General features: G+C 32.6%; 2 protein-coding genes across 11 annotated transcripts; one reads left to right on the forward strand and one right to left on the reverse strand.

Moving 5' to 3' along the window:
* Positions 1-4: 4 nt before the first annotated feature.
* On the forward strand, positions 5-11,675 carry bsk (mitogen-activated protein kinase dJNK). 10 transcript variants are annotated; one of them, XM_090175462.1, is made up of 11 exons: positions 5-138; positions 2,509-2,847; positions 4,407-4,536; positions 4,610-4,668; positions 4,749-5,053; positions 5,149-5,220; positions 5,636-5,821; positions 5,886-6,010; positions 6,086-6,149; positions 7,280-7,390; positions 11,545-11,675. In XM_090175462.1, the coding sequence occupies exons 2-11, from the start codon at positions 2,627-2,629 to the stop codon at positions 11,658-11,660; spliced, it is 1,389 nt and encodes a 462-aa protein (XP_090031588.1). In that variant the 5' UTR covers positions 5-138; positions 2,509-2,626; the 3' UTR covers positions 11,661-11,675. The 10 variants fall into 10 exon arrangements, with proteins under 10 accessions (XP_090031588.1, XP_090031587.1, XP_090031592.1 ...); XM_090175461.1 differs by having other exon boundaries at positions 6-138; positions 4,749-5,056; XM_090175466.1 differs by lacking the exon at positions 11,545-11,675 and adding an exon at positions 10,859-11,431 and having other exon boundaries at positions 6-138; positions 4,749-5,056.
* LOC149944061 (stomatin-like protein 1) lies at positions 11,412-14,035 on the reverse strand. Its single transcript, XM_090175472.1, has 8 exons — positions 13,821-14,035; positions 13,637-13,749; positions 13,413-13,562; positions 13,148-13,351; positions 13,019-13,074; positions 12,796-12,959; positions 12,588-12,731; positions 11,412-11,994 (listed from the first exon to the last, which is right to left on the reverse strand). The coding sequence occupies exons 1-8, from the start codon at positions 13,981-13,983 to the stop codon at positions 11,774-11,776; spliced, it is 1,215 nt and encodes a 404-aa protein (XP_090031598.1). The 5' UTR covers positions 13,984-14,035; the 3' UTR covers positions 11,412-11,773.
* Positions 14,036-14,465: the final 430 nt, after the last annotated feature.

Below are 14,465 nucleotides of genomic sequence, written 5' to 3' on the forward strand. Positions count from 1 at the left end.
GGAAATTCTAATGACGTCAGTAATTGCTCAGAGATAGAGCCGCTCATGGAGCCATTGTGGTTGGAAGAAAAATCGACGAGTTTGACAAGCCTACTTTGAGATTGACGTCTTCTCTTACTGTTTGTAGGATTTATTGAGGTATTGTGATTTATATGACCTAAATTATTGGTTTTAAGCTTATTCGATATCGATGGCTTTTCTTCAAAACGTCATTTTCGAACTCTTAAAGTTCAAAAATATTACGCCCATGTTTTTCTTCGGCATCATTTCTAAGGGGCTCTTTCAAACCAAGGCAAGCTGATTGGTGCCTTGCAAAATCCGCACAGCGACATTGGCTTCTATGGGCTCTCATTTAAGCCTTGGTATTTTATGAATATACCCTTTTTTAAAAACGTGTGGGATATTTCATAAATTCAAATATTTAACAAAAGAACGTTTTTATTGAAATGTGAGTTAATTGGGTCTATGACACAAATTTTTACACGCAAAGTTACAAAAAACCTTTGAATTGCATGCATTTGATAGTGCTGTAGTAGTCACTATTGGTGAGCTATCTCACCCTTAAAAAGATACTTGTATAGTATAGAAAATGTGCATAATTTTTAATGTCTAAACCTCACATTGAAATCTTGGTCGTTTACAATCTCCTTAACAACTGATATTCTTGGTAGAATTGTTTTTAAATCTAACCTTAAATCTTGGATCTAAAAAGGCTGTATGATATCAAATTAACGAGATCCTCAATTAACCGGTAATAGGTATTAGTTATCCAAAGTAGATTCTACAATTAGCAATATTCTCAAAAGTGTGACATTTGGCATTAGTAAAACGTCATCACAGTTGCTTTAGGAGTTGAGCACCATGAATGCGTGCAGGGCTGTGTTTATAAATTAATCAAGCCATGTTTGATACCATTCCCAGATAAAACCTGGGAAATTAACGTAATCCTCACAAGTGGTAAAGTTTCTAGTACTTGTTTAAAATTAAATGTAGAAAAATTATTTTGCTAAAATTTATTTCCAAACAAGACCAAAACGAAAATGCCTTTGCAATTTATAGCTTTCCATTTGACAAATCGTTGCTAGGCTTTTGTAGCTTCAGTTGCTTAGGGAAGCACATGCCATACCAGTTATAGTCTTATTTTATTATCATGGTAGGGTGTATATGAATAAATTCATGTAATTAAAAATAGAAGTTTTTACTAATGGAGTTCTTACTGATATTGTCCTCGGCCATGGAAACTTGTTTTGTAACGCGCTGTTGGGTGTAGTAGACATAGGAATACTGAACACCATAGTTGGAAAGAGCTGTTGTAATTTAAGTCAATACGTATGCACCAAAGACCTCAATCCATATTTCCTAGCCACCATATGTAAAACCTTCACATTATCAGAGTGAAATTTTAAAATGGAATGTTTCTGTCAATTGCTTAGCAACATACAACTGTCAATGAAATGTAAAATTTGCTTAAATCAGCTATGCTTTACTTCAAAAACTAAGGTTTTTTTGAAAGTTAGGAATTAGATGTCTACAGTCCAAGTAGCTCCAAAACCAGTTTTGAGCAAAATGCACTAGGTTTGACAAGGTGACAAACATTTGCCTTTTTGCTCTAAACAAGTTTGGAGCAAAATGTTTGACACGAGGTATCAAACTTTTGCTATTTTTATGTATAAAATTTTGGATTTCTAAAGAATCCAGAATTTTTTCAAGGTTTTCCATATAAAGTGTAAGGGAGAAATCTACAATTTTGAATTTTTAACCATTTTTGTATAGGACTTTGTTTAGTTGTTCATGGATTAGCAAATATATAAGGGAATAGTCAGGTTAAGACTGCCATAGGAAATGAGTAGGAACAATGTTGGGGAAGAGAAAACTTAGTGCTCAAAGGACTAAAGTCTTGCCCTTTACCTGTCCATTATTACCGCAGTCTTAAAAGTCTTCTTGCAAAAAGTAACAAAATGGCCCACTAGTTTAAAATAATTTAAATAAATGAATATGGCAATTTTTTTGATTGAAAGAAACTTAAATTACTGAAAGTACATCGCCAATATTTCCTAACTCCTATAGTTTATATTTTCTTTATTACACCTTTTCTTATGATATTGACAAATAATTCCACTTACAAAAATTCATAGATTAATAAGTAAAAATTGTTGCCTCGTTTCCTAATCCTTCTCTACCCGAATACTTGATTTAACAAACCTAGAATAGAAATCAACCACAAGTTTGGTTAACATGAAGTTAGAACTTTATTGCTTCAAGTATAACAGATTTAAATTTATTTTTGTCCAGGAAAACCCAACTTGCACTATTTACTTCTCACTTTGCACAGTGATTCACAGTGATATTCTAGTGATCAAGACCTAAAAACAAGGATAATTTTTAAATACTTCATTAAATTGAGGATTGATCACAAATATTAGCCTAGCTGATTATTATTATTATTATTAATTATATAAATGTGTTAAAATTTAAAGATAATCTAAACTATACTGTTTACGTTTTCAGCGTGATTGTTCATAAGTGATGGTTTGATACAGATGAAGTAATATAAGATTTTTCGTACTCCTAAATTTCTCTCCATCTTCCTACTTTGGAAGAGGAGGGGTGTTAGCAACATCTGCGGATGCTCGCTTGTTCCGACAGAGTAACTTCCACTCTTGTCTCCTCCATTGTCACTGCCACCAACGGCATTGCCACCTCCAAAACAAATTCGGGTGGCGCCACCATGAGCAGTAAACACTCTGCCCTATTCTACACCGTCGAGGTTGGCGACACCAAATTCACCATTCTTAAGCGCTATCAAAACCTGAAACCAATCGGATCAGGAGCTCAAGGCATTGTCTGGTGAGTGTTTGCATTTCTTGTCACATGCACTGTTTTTGTTTGTCTAATTTTCATCAGTGCTGTAGGTGTTAATATTAATTTCAATCAGCCTATATCATAATTCATAAACCATAAAAAAATTTACGCTTGTAGAGCCAAAAGTATATACATATAATTTACACATAAGTAAATTAATAGTTCTTAACTGAGCATGTTAGTGCAGAAAATAATGGTGGGATATAATAACAATTGCATATATTGAAATTAAATGAATCGCAACAGAAAAATCTTTTAGTAGTGATCCATCTTTTGCGTGGAAGAATTTTATCAGAAAGATTGTGGTCATTTAATTTATTTGTATTGGTCTCCTGCCGTCACGTATCCATAATTTGAAACTGAAGTACAAACTATATCCAAGTCAACATTGTTTTTGGAAATAAAATTTTATTGGCACTTTTTTGAGCTAACACAAAGCTATTTAACGAAACTCTTATCTGAAAAGCCTAATTGATATAGGTACAAACAAGAATGATTTAACGTTTACTGAGAATATGAAGGCCACACCCTTTTCACCTCTGGTTTTGTGGAAGAAAATCCACGCCTCTGAGCATTTCCCTGGGAAAGAGGGAAGAATACACCATTCGCGTTGTAGACACAGGCTCTTACTCTCCCCTTGTAGGCGGAGACTATCATCTGTAAATCATGAAAGCAGAGTTTATGGTTGCTCCTTCATATTCTTGATTAATGTGAATTCATTCTTTATTGTCATGCTTTTATGAGCAAGCTTTTCGAGTTGGAAAATAATGGAATTATTACTGACCAATATATTTTTTATTGGAAATAATATCAGGGCCCCCAGAGGTCCTATAATTCCTATAAAATCCTATATTTTCAAAAATGTCCTACAGCATCCTATATTTTTAGCAAAAAGCCCTATAAAATCCTGTAATTTTGATATTTTGCCCGTTTTAAATCCACTCACGAGTCAGTTAAATTGCTAGATTTAGCTATAGGATAAATTGCTATACAAAGTCATTCTAGTCTATACTTTTGTTATTGTTAACAAGGTTAGCTGTATATTTCTGTGTTAAATTGTTAAATAGTTTCCATTTTTAGGTGAAAATCAAAGATTTATATTTAACTAAATATAGATTTTGTTTTCAAGTGCATAAAGTTAGTAAATGAAATAACATATAACATTAATAAAATTTTGAAAACATAGACATATAGTTTTATATTTATAGAAATACAATCCTCTTTTTGCTATAACAAAATTGAAGATTTTGTTATAGTAAAAATTATATCACACTTTCAGATTTTATTTTTTCAAATTGAAATATAATGTTATTATTTTTACATATTATTACTAATATAATGTTATTACTCTAAAATAAATACTTTTAAAATTAGAAGTGGTTTTTAGCTTTTTAAATGAGTTTCCTTATCCACTTTTTAAATATTTTCCACTTTTTGACCTCTTGGTAAAATAAAACTATAAATCCATTAGAAATGCTCAGAAAATTAAATTACTAAATTTGCTTTGATGATAATGATATGTCATTATTTTATTTTTGATGCAGTGCTGCGTATGACACAGTAACAGGTCAAAATGTAGCCATAAAGAAACTAAGTCGACCTTTTCAAAATGTTACTCACGCGAAACGAGCATATAGAGAATTCAAATTAATGAAACTTGTAAACCACAAAAATGTAAGATAAATGCGTGTAACAATTCATGAACTAAAACCAAAAAGTTTGACTTGAACTTGTCCATTTTTAATAGATAATTGGTCTTCTAAATGCCTTTACTCCACAAAGAACTCTTGAAGATTTCCAAGATGTGTAAGTTACTATGCATTTAACTCTTAAATTAAATGAATTATTTTTATAATGTGGAAAACTGCATGAAATATTTCCAACAGGTACTTGGTGATGGAATTAATGGATGCAAATTTGTGCCAAGTGATTCAGATGGACCTGGACCACGAACGCATGTCCTATCTGCTTTACCAAATGCTCTGCGGAATCAAACACTTACATTCAGCAGGGATTATTCACAGGGACTTAAAGCCCAGCAATATTGTAGTCAAATCTGACTGCACACTAAAAATTCTGGACTTTGGGTTAGCCAGAACAGCGGGTACCACTTTCATGATGACGCCGTATGTGGTGACGCGCTACTATCGAGCACCCGAAGTTATTTTGGGGATGGGATACAAAGAAAATGGTGGTGCTTCTTGCCCATTTATATATTCTATTTATTCAATATATATTTTTAAGCTAAGATTATTTGGTTTGACACAATTATTTCTTGATATATAGTTGACATATGGTCTGTGGGATGTATTATGGGTGAGATGATTAGGGGAGCCGTCTTATTTCCGGGAACGGATCGTATCCTTTCTTAATCTTGTCAAAACTCGCTGAATTGCCTAAGTATAAGTAATATAACTGGGTGTGACACTGAACACACAGTATAGGATATGTAGCCAACCAAATATTATCAAGGAGTCACGATGATATGGAGGCTGTGGGTGCATCAGCCACCATAATGTAATGTACCAAAAATTGTCAAATTGTTTGGTTATAGTAGGTGAGTGTCTTAGCTAAATTATGAATCAATTTTCCATCTTCCTGGTGGCAAGGCTTCTTTAAAATCTGTGCTGCAGTATATATTATGTTACTTATACGAAAGAACTCTTAGCTCAAGTAAAATTCAGGCTGTAGTCTTCATAAATAATTGAATTTTTGCTACTAAAGATAGGTGCCAAAGTCAACAATCGTTTTCCTTAACAATACAATGATAAAGACATCGACCAATGGAATAAAATCATTGAACAATTAGGAACTCCTTCCCAGGAATTCATGAAACGGTTACAACCCACTGTACGAAATTATGTAGAGAACAGGCCTAAGTATGCTGGCTATTCCTTTGAAAAGCTTTTTCCAGACGTCCTATTTCCGGCTGACAGCTCAGAGCACAGCAAGCTCAAAGGTTGGCTGCAACTTATAATAACTTAAATTAGTCGCACTATTTGTTTAAATTGGTTTCACATTAGCGAGCCAAGCTAGGGATCTGCTCTCTAAGATGCTGGTCATCGATCCAGAGAGGAGAATATCGGTAGATGATGCTCTTATGCACTCGTATATCAATGTCTGGTATGACGAGAGTGAAGTCAATGCAGTGAGTAGAATTTTTATAAAACAAAATTTTCAAATATGTATAACTTTATAACATCTTTGAACAATGTTCATTCAGCCATCTCCGGCACCTTATGATCACTCAGTAGATGAGCGGGAGCATACTGTTGAACAATGGAAAGGTTAGTTTTTAGAGAACCGTATTAGTGGTTTTAGTATGTGTGAGGCGTTGCGAAAGTTCAAAGCATGTTTTTAAAAAAATTACAGATTCTTGACATTACTCTTTTTTTTCTTCCCCATAACCTCATGATATTTACAATCTGTTACATAGGCTTACAATGACTGTTAAGCATAAGAATCAGGAAATTATATGTGTACACTTGGAATGACTGGGAGACTGTGGTGACCCTGATAATTTTTGTAGGAACTGGCTTGGTTTACAGCCTAGATTTTGGCTTGTACCATATTTTAAACTGCGATGATTTTATATTAAATCTTGTCTATAAAATCAAAATTTACAATGCATCATTTGCTACAACCATAAGTGGATAATAAACATAAGTATGGCACAACGAATTTGGTTGATGATAGTCTGTTGTGGAGTGATTGCGAAATAGGTTTCCGAACAGGAAACACGTCCCTTCCTTCACTTGCCGTTGGCAAAATAGTTTGCTAGTTTGATGGCAAGAAATGTGAACGTACACTCATTTAGTTTTGAAATTTGAAAAAAAACTAGCTTCTGAAATGGAGCCAGTGTTTATAATAGTTACTTTTATCTTCCGATTCAATAATTCGTCATTATTTTCCAAAAGTTAGCGTTATTTACACTTTGAAAAGCATTTCAAGTTTCAATAGGCCTTGGCTGGTTCGTCAAAAATGACCGCCTGCAGTTTTCTGGGCTTCTTCCAAATATTAAGAGCAGTTAGCGATGAGTTGTCAGTCTGTTGGTACGTTGTTATTGGCGAAACAGACTATCATTAAAAACTTTGTATTGGGCGAATAGGAAGTGTCATACTTATGCTACAACTAAATCAATGATTTTTGCTAATTAGACTAGTTCCGTGAAGAACTTAAAAAATTCTCGAAGAACTTCACTGTGATTTGTGAAAACTAATATGGGGTTTCTTGAATGCATTTTCTAGTAAGTCTATTATCCCAGTGAGTGCCAACTATTACCAGCGTAACTTAAACCCCGCCAATTTCCAAGCTGCATTCGCTGCACGATGACCGACATTCCAAGTTTACGCAAACAATAATTTTCAAACTTGCACAATTTATGGAAATAATTTTTCCTTGATTATTCGTGTCTTAGATTTGATCTACCAAGAAGTTTTAGAGTATGAACAGACTCATAACACAACGGGGGTTCCGGGAGTAGGAACTGGAGGCCGTCCTATTGGAAGCCACTTGAACTCTCAGACGGGTGAGTTTGCTTTTTAGCTTACTCTTTTGGAGTTTTGCCTTTCATAGCGATGAATTTTCAAATTGCAGTTTCTGCTTTGTATTGCCAGAAATCGCTTGAAACTTTTTAATTGATTTTTTGTTTTCTGGTTTCTCAAATAATTACTGAATCTGCTCCTTCAAGGTCTAAAATGTTTTCAATATTTTGTTTGAAAGAAAATGTAGTTGTAAGGAAGCAACTGGTGTAATTGTTTAGAGAAACTGAAGTTTTATTTCATTTTGTATTGTTATTACTAGCCCTTCCTTATTTGGTTCTATTTCTCCTATTTTGGTTTTATTTACAATTGTATATCAATTTATAAAGTTTTCGATTAAGGCTGTTAGCTAAGTTTGAACAATCAAAGCTATTTTTTATAATTAGCGTAGGGACTGCACATTGAAAATACATGTACGGATAGAGCTACTTTTATTTATTGAATGACAAAGTTGAACAGTTTGCTTTTTTTATCTTTCTTTCCATCATTTTCCGTAAAAAAATATCCTCATAAAGAATGATTGGACAATCTTCCTTTTCCATTACGTTTGATATAATATTTTCACAAAACACTCAAAATTTGATTATGTATTCCGCTATAAAATTGGCATGCACGCCAATATAATCTGGAAATTATCGTTTTTTCCATTTGTTTTTACTCCTTCGCTGGAAACTATTAACATTCTAAAACCAAACTAAAAACAAAAACAAAACAAGCTGCAAACTGTATCAACAACTGACTGCATTTGGTGTTGTTGACTCTTGACTGTGTGTATCAGCAGATGGGGCTATTGACGAAGATGGGGACGATGGCCTATCATCCGATCACTCCTCAAATGGTGGTAATCCTTTTAATAGGAGATAAGAGTCATCTTCCCCTCCTTTTTCTCTCTGAATCCCCTCCACTGTTCCTTTGTTGACCGGTCTTTGCCCCGATGTTATTCGTTCCTCTTCCCTTTAAAACCCTTCACTTTCTCGAAAGGTTGGTCTCATTTATGATTGGTTACTCAAATTAACCAACTCATTCCCACTATATCTCTTCTTTTGTGTAAAAGAAAAGGAAGGATATATCAATATATCTCCTAATTCTAATTTTGCAATTTAATTTATTTGTACCCAATGGTCAGTAGTTTTTTTATTTATCCATATGGGAACATTTGTTTTATACAAAAAGTAAAAACTAAATATAAAAATCAAAGGGAAGACCGTATCAAAACTTAACTACAGAAAATGTACAGATTTTTTTAGGTTTAGTTCTTAAGAAACAAGTCTACTTAGGATAAAGATATTAATCTTAATTAAAAAAATTTAGTCCCAATCTAACGCTAATAATCACATTTATCGTAATTAGAACTATAAGCCAAAATTATTAAGAAAATAGAGGGGTACGTAATAGAAATATAATACTGGTACGCGTGTTGAGGAATACTGGTACGAAAATGTTATAAAATACCATACAATACATTTAAAAATGTACAAAACTAGTCCATATATTGCTCCAAAACTAAGATTTCTTTGAATCATTTTATCACTATTTTCTATATATTGAAAAATAGCTCATTCCTCTTACGATTTCCTAAGTAGAAGCGTGTTTTAAATTGTTTGCGCTGTAGATTCCCACCCTTGTACCCGACTGAATAAATTTTAGTTGGGTTTATAGATTTAGTAGGCGTGAATTTCCCTACATTGTAATTTTGTTGAATTATATTTATATATATCTTGTAAAATAATACATAAAAATAGTATCAAGAAAGGTCTGTTTTGATGATAATAAGAAAATGATTGGATATGAAATACGTTGCGTCCCTGTTTTTAGAGAGAATTTTTTTCCATATGAATATGAATAATAAATATATAACCAGTATTTCGGCCATATATCGGTGCTTTTAAATAACGTGTAACAGCTGGTTTTGCTCGAGCATTTTATTTGCGACTACGCAAGTTCTAAGGAGGAAACTTTGAAGCCTGATTTAAAAATAAAACATTGGGAAAAAAATTCGAGGTTTTTAGACTAGTTAAGAGTCTGGTTATAAATATTAAAAGAGGTGTTGTGTTATTTTTTTTAATTTTAACAATATTGATCGTGTGCAATGACATGACTGGCTAGTCTGTAAGGTGTTTGACTGTAAAGTTAGTCTCGTTGGTATGGTGCTGTTCTGCGAAGTTTTATTTTTTAATCCCACCCCATTATGTTGTACATTGTACAGAGGTTTTATATAAGTTATATCAGTAAAAGAAAGCGTTTTTAAATTACTAATTATGTTAATTTTACGCAATTGTCAGTTTTATAAAAAGGGGGAGTTTTGAAATTATAAACTGTGGTGGGAGTTAGTGGAAACCATTTGAAATTCGCGAATGTATATTAACATAACACATTTAGTTTAATACAAATATAATAAATTGTGAGGAAAAAGTTGTGAAAGTTGTAAATCTTCCTTTGTTCATTGTCATTGCGTTCCCACTACCCTTATTCATTATATAAAACATTTTTTCTTAGAAAAAGAAAATGGTACTTAAGCGTACCAATCATGTGTACAAAAGGTGTCCAAAAAAAACTGCGTGTTGTCCTTAAGTTTTTGTGCCATGACTCTTCTAATCCCTCTTTATAGAAGAAAAATGAGTTAACAATTAAATGAAATTGCTGTATCTCTGATGATAAGTACTGATATTTATAGACTTTTGAAGAATCTAACGAATAGTAAGGCTTTAAAAAAAACTTAAAAAAAGCGTTTGTGGTTGTTTATGTTAACCCATTAATTCCTCCCACTCCTTGATAAAACATTCTTACCCACTTGGAAAAAGCATACCACCTAATATGAAACAAAAATATTAACTTTAATAACCTCGAATGAAATACCATTTACCATTTTTGGCAGCTTAAACACTAAGTCATTGTTAAAGTTGTCTATAATATCATATATTTTAAATTCTGTACAGTCGTTTTTTGTGGTACTATGCAGTAAGCTGCTGGTGGTCTATTTAGAAAATGAAATTTTTATTTATTTCTCAGCGCACGAGTGTTATGTTACGTGTCATGTGGTGAGAATATTGTAAACTGAGAGAAAGAGAGATTTGGTTTTTCAAAAATACTACCAAAGATTTTGGCTTTGTAAAAAAAATACAAAATGATTGTAAATTTTTGGAGAGATTTTGAGCAGTTTTTTCTGTTAAAAAATGATGTGCAATTATTAGATTTAGAATTATCCTATGAAAAAAGTTTTTAATAAACAATTTTTCTCCCTTACATTCTTCTTGCATTTTTGAACAAAAGAAATTCGTAGTAACTATTTCAAGACTTGTTTCCGCAGATCATTTTTTAATTAAACTGTTCGCAATTTGTGGTAATTTTCAAGCATTTGTCACTGAATATAATCAATTAACTTTCAAGCTATCTCTTTCTCAAAGCGAATTAATCTATCTTCCAAACAAAATCAACCTCTAACTCTTCACTTCCAGACTACAGAAATATAAAAAGAAAACATATTCAGTGACAAGATGTTTAGTGTAAATGTTGCTGAAAACTCATGTAAAACAAAATTGAAACCACCAACATAGGCCGCACTAGTAACTCATTTAGGGTGCTGCTTAACTTATTTGATCAAAATATCACTTTGTTTTGAATCAAATTCCATTTATTAACTACTTTTCAGCTTAAAAAAATAAATGCCACATGACACAAAAGTTGGGTTTTTGTAAAAGGATTTAAACCAAAATTGTAGTGACTGTGATGTGGTTTTTTTGACGCCATTGTACTTAGAAAATAGATTTAATAGAAAAATGTTTGATTTCAAAATTAGTTAAAAGAAAATTAATATTAAGTATTCGTATTTGAAAAAAGCAATTTTTGGTAGATGGAAAATGCTGGTTTTATTCACTCTGAATAACTGCTTAACTGGAAAGTTTTTTGAAACCACATTCTTTTGTTTCTCTTGCAATAATATTAAAAAAATGTGTAAGAAGTAAAAAATTTTAATTAATTTTTTTGTTAATTTGACTTTTTTTTATTGACTATTAGGCTTAGATCTCATTTCATTTTATGTGATAAGTTTTATTGAATTTGTTGTTTTTTTGAAGGTTATAAATTAAAAATTTCCACAGTTAGAAACTTTATAATTTTATTTTTAATAATTTTTCACTTATAGCCTTTTCCATTTTGACTGATCGTGTTTTGCTCCGAATGAGTCTTCAATGTCATTACTCTCACACTGATAATGGAACTGGTTTTGAAGTGTTGAATTCTTTTATAACCGAGCTGTAAAGATATGGAAAAAAATTTGTCCCGAGCTCGTTGGAACGTGCAAAAAAACTTTCGATCAAGGATTGAAAATAGTTGAGCTGTCCGAGAGCAGTCAATTGGAACATGCTATAAAACTACAAATTTATCATACTACTCTCGGCAATATTGTTTAAAGAAGTAATTTTTTCAGCGAATGATAACAGTAGGCTATAGTCTCCTTTAACTTGAACTGTTCCTTCAGAATAAGCTTGGTATGGGGTTTCCACACCATCAATTAAATTGTTTAACGATTCCATTGATAGGCCAATAGAAACATCAGGGTCATCATAACAGGATTCAATAACTTCCCCTTGTCCTAAAAATTATAAAATATTAATTTAACTTAAGTGGAATTTAATTGGCACCATCTTGGAGCACTTTTTTTTTTGAAGTTTCAGCTCTATAGGATCTTGAAAATTCACAAATGAACAACTCTTGAAAAAGTAAGTAGTCTCGAAGTGCTCCAAGTATACTAGAAATGAGTCTGGCCGACTATTTTTTATGCCCAACCCGGCCCAAAAATAAATTAAAAAAATTTTGCACGACCTGACCCAAAAAAAATAAAATTAATTTTACCTGGCCCAACCGAAAAAAATTGTAGAACCAGTAAATGTTTACTATGTTGTTAATGCCTATGCCACTGCTAAATTATACAAACCAACAAAACTTCCTGCCTGACCCAAAACGAGCATAACCCGACCCGGTCCCTATTTCTTCCAAAAAAAATATCCAACCCAACTCTATTTAAAATTGAGCCCAACCCAACCCAGTCCTGACTTGACCCGCAAAAAATTAAATAATTTTAGGCCTAGCCCCGCCCAAAACTGGTTCCGGTTGTGTTGGGCCTAAAAAGCCAGACTCGTCTCTAAAGTATACCAATGAAATTTTAAATCAAATTTAAAGCAATACCATCTTCAATAACTATAAAGAGATTTCCAAAATCTTCAATTGAGAGTTTTAAAATGCCTTTCACATCATTTAACAGTCTATGAGAGGATGTTTCCTTAACTCTTTGGAGCAGTTTTAAAACGGTTGGATTCTTCATCGGGATAACTACGTATGATATTAAAAGTATGATTACATTTCGTCCAAAAGTCAGTCATTGATTATAAGCTACCAGAATGTCTATCTCCATAACTGGTAATCAAATTACTGGTACTTGGCTGTCTATCGGGTACTTTTTCAACATCATCTGAAAGACCCATTGCTGATTTTAAGGTGGAGACTAAAGAGGACATGGCTGTATTTGATTCAGCCGCTTTGATTACAAAAATGGACCCCCTAAAAGAAAGTATATAATGTGAAAAGGGTAGCAGAAATCTATCGATATTTAAACCCACATGTCAACTTTGGTAATTTCAAAACCCCAGGATATGGTTGATTTATTCATTAATTCCTGCAAATGTGGGAAATACTTGGTTTTAATTTGATTGTGCATTTTTAGGTTATGTTTACTGTGAAAACTTAACTCTAATTTCGTAATCAAATAGTGTGGGGTCTTTTTCAAAATCTTCTTGATCTTTACTACTGATGGAGTTGGTCAAGCATTGTTTAGCTAGTGATCTGACCACTTCATTGAGATTGTTGACTTGCAAAACTGACTGGATTATGTCAACTATCTGATAAGAAAACCTGACTTCTAGTTCCAATATAGCTCCATCTCGAGTTAAAAACTGTTTTTAGAAATGAATAGTTACTTTGCAACCCAATTTAAAGATGTATATTACACTTTGCCTGGTTTTTAGGGATTATAAAGAATTGAGGTCGCAAATCAACGCGTATAAAATGGTCCACGCAAGGCAGGACTATAACATAGCCAGGTCCTTTAACTTTCTGAATTTTTCCTAATCTGAAAATTACCAATCTTTCTAAAGCTGGTACTTTCTGTATAAAAAGGTGCCATTAATTAATAAGATCAATTGACATATCAATATTGAAAATACAAAATTGAATATTGCCTTTAAGCAAAAAATGAATGATATGGGAAAAGTTGATATTGCTATAATATAGCATAGCAGTGAGATTATATATCTAATTACTCTAGAAGAATAAGGTTCTTCGGAATCCTTATCTGTGAAGTATGGAAAAAATATTAATTTATGAAACCAACACCCATGGTAATCATGCATTTTATTATCTTACAGTTTAGATGCGTATAATTATTATTGTAAGTAAAAATTGAGCCGTATTTGGAGTGATCAGAAGAAGGTCGACTATATGTTGTACAAGAAGAATAATCAAAGGTGAAATTTTTATCAAATAAATTATGTGAATCGTTATTTTCCATAACTCCTTTCTTCAGCATTAATTTCGTTACATTCCCCAAATTTCTTAAGCCTTTGAATGTCAAATGGAAATAAACAATTCTCGGTTGTCATGAGAACGAAGACGTCATTTTTCACTATATATTCTGACATTAGGCTTCTGAAAGCATTTGAAAGAGCCTGGTAAGTTGGCTTGTAGGTTGTGAGACGGAGGTATATAGTGTATAAAGCGCCATCTCACAATGACAATGGAATGGCGGAATGGCGGATGGATCACGAACACCTCCCTACAGACTACAGAGGTGCTTGTAGGCTTCGGTAATACTATTTCAGATCTACATCAGGTCAAATGGATTCTTGGGTTGTGGAAGAAGGCCAAGGACGCTTGGTGTCGTTTGATTAATAATTAATTGGTTTCCTTCGCTCTTATCTTATTATATATATGTATTTTTTATTTATATGCTTATTTTGAATTGGGTTTTTGGCGGGTTTTATTTCTGCTGTAAAATTCTGGATTGGGTTT

This window comes from Leiobunum rupestre, chromosome 5 (assembly GCF_980474605.1).
Source record: "Leiobunum rupestre chromosome 5, qqLeiRupe1.1.hap1, whole genome shotgun sequence".
NCBI lineage: Eukaryota > Metazoa > Arthropoda > Arachnida > Opiliones > Sclerosomatidae > Leiobunum > Leiobunum rupestre.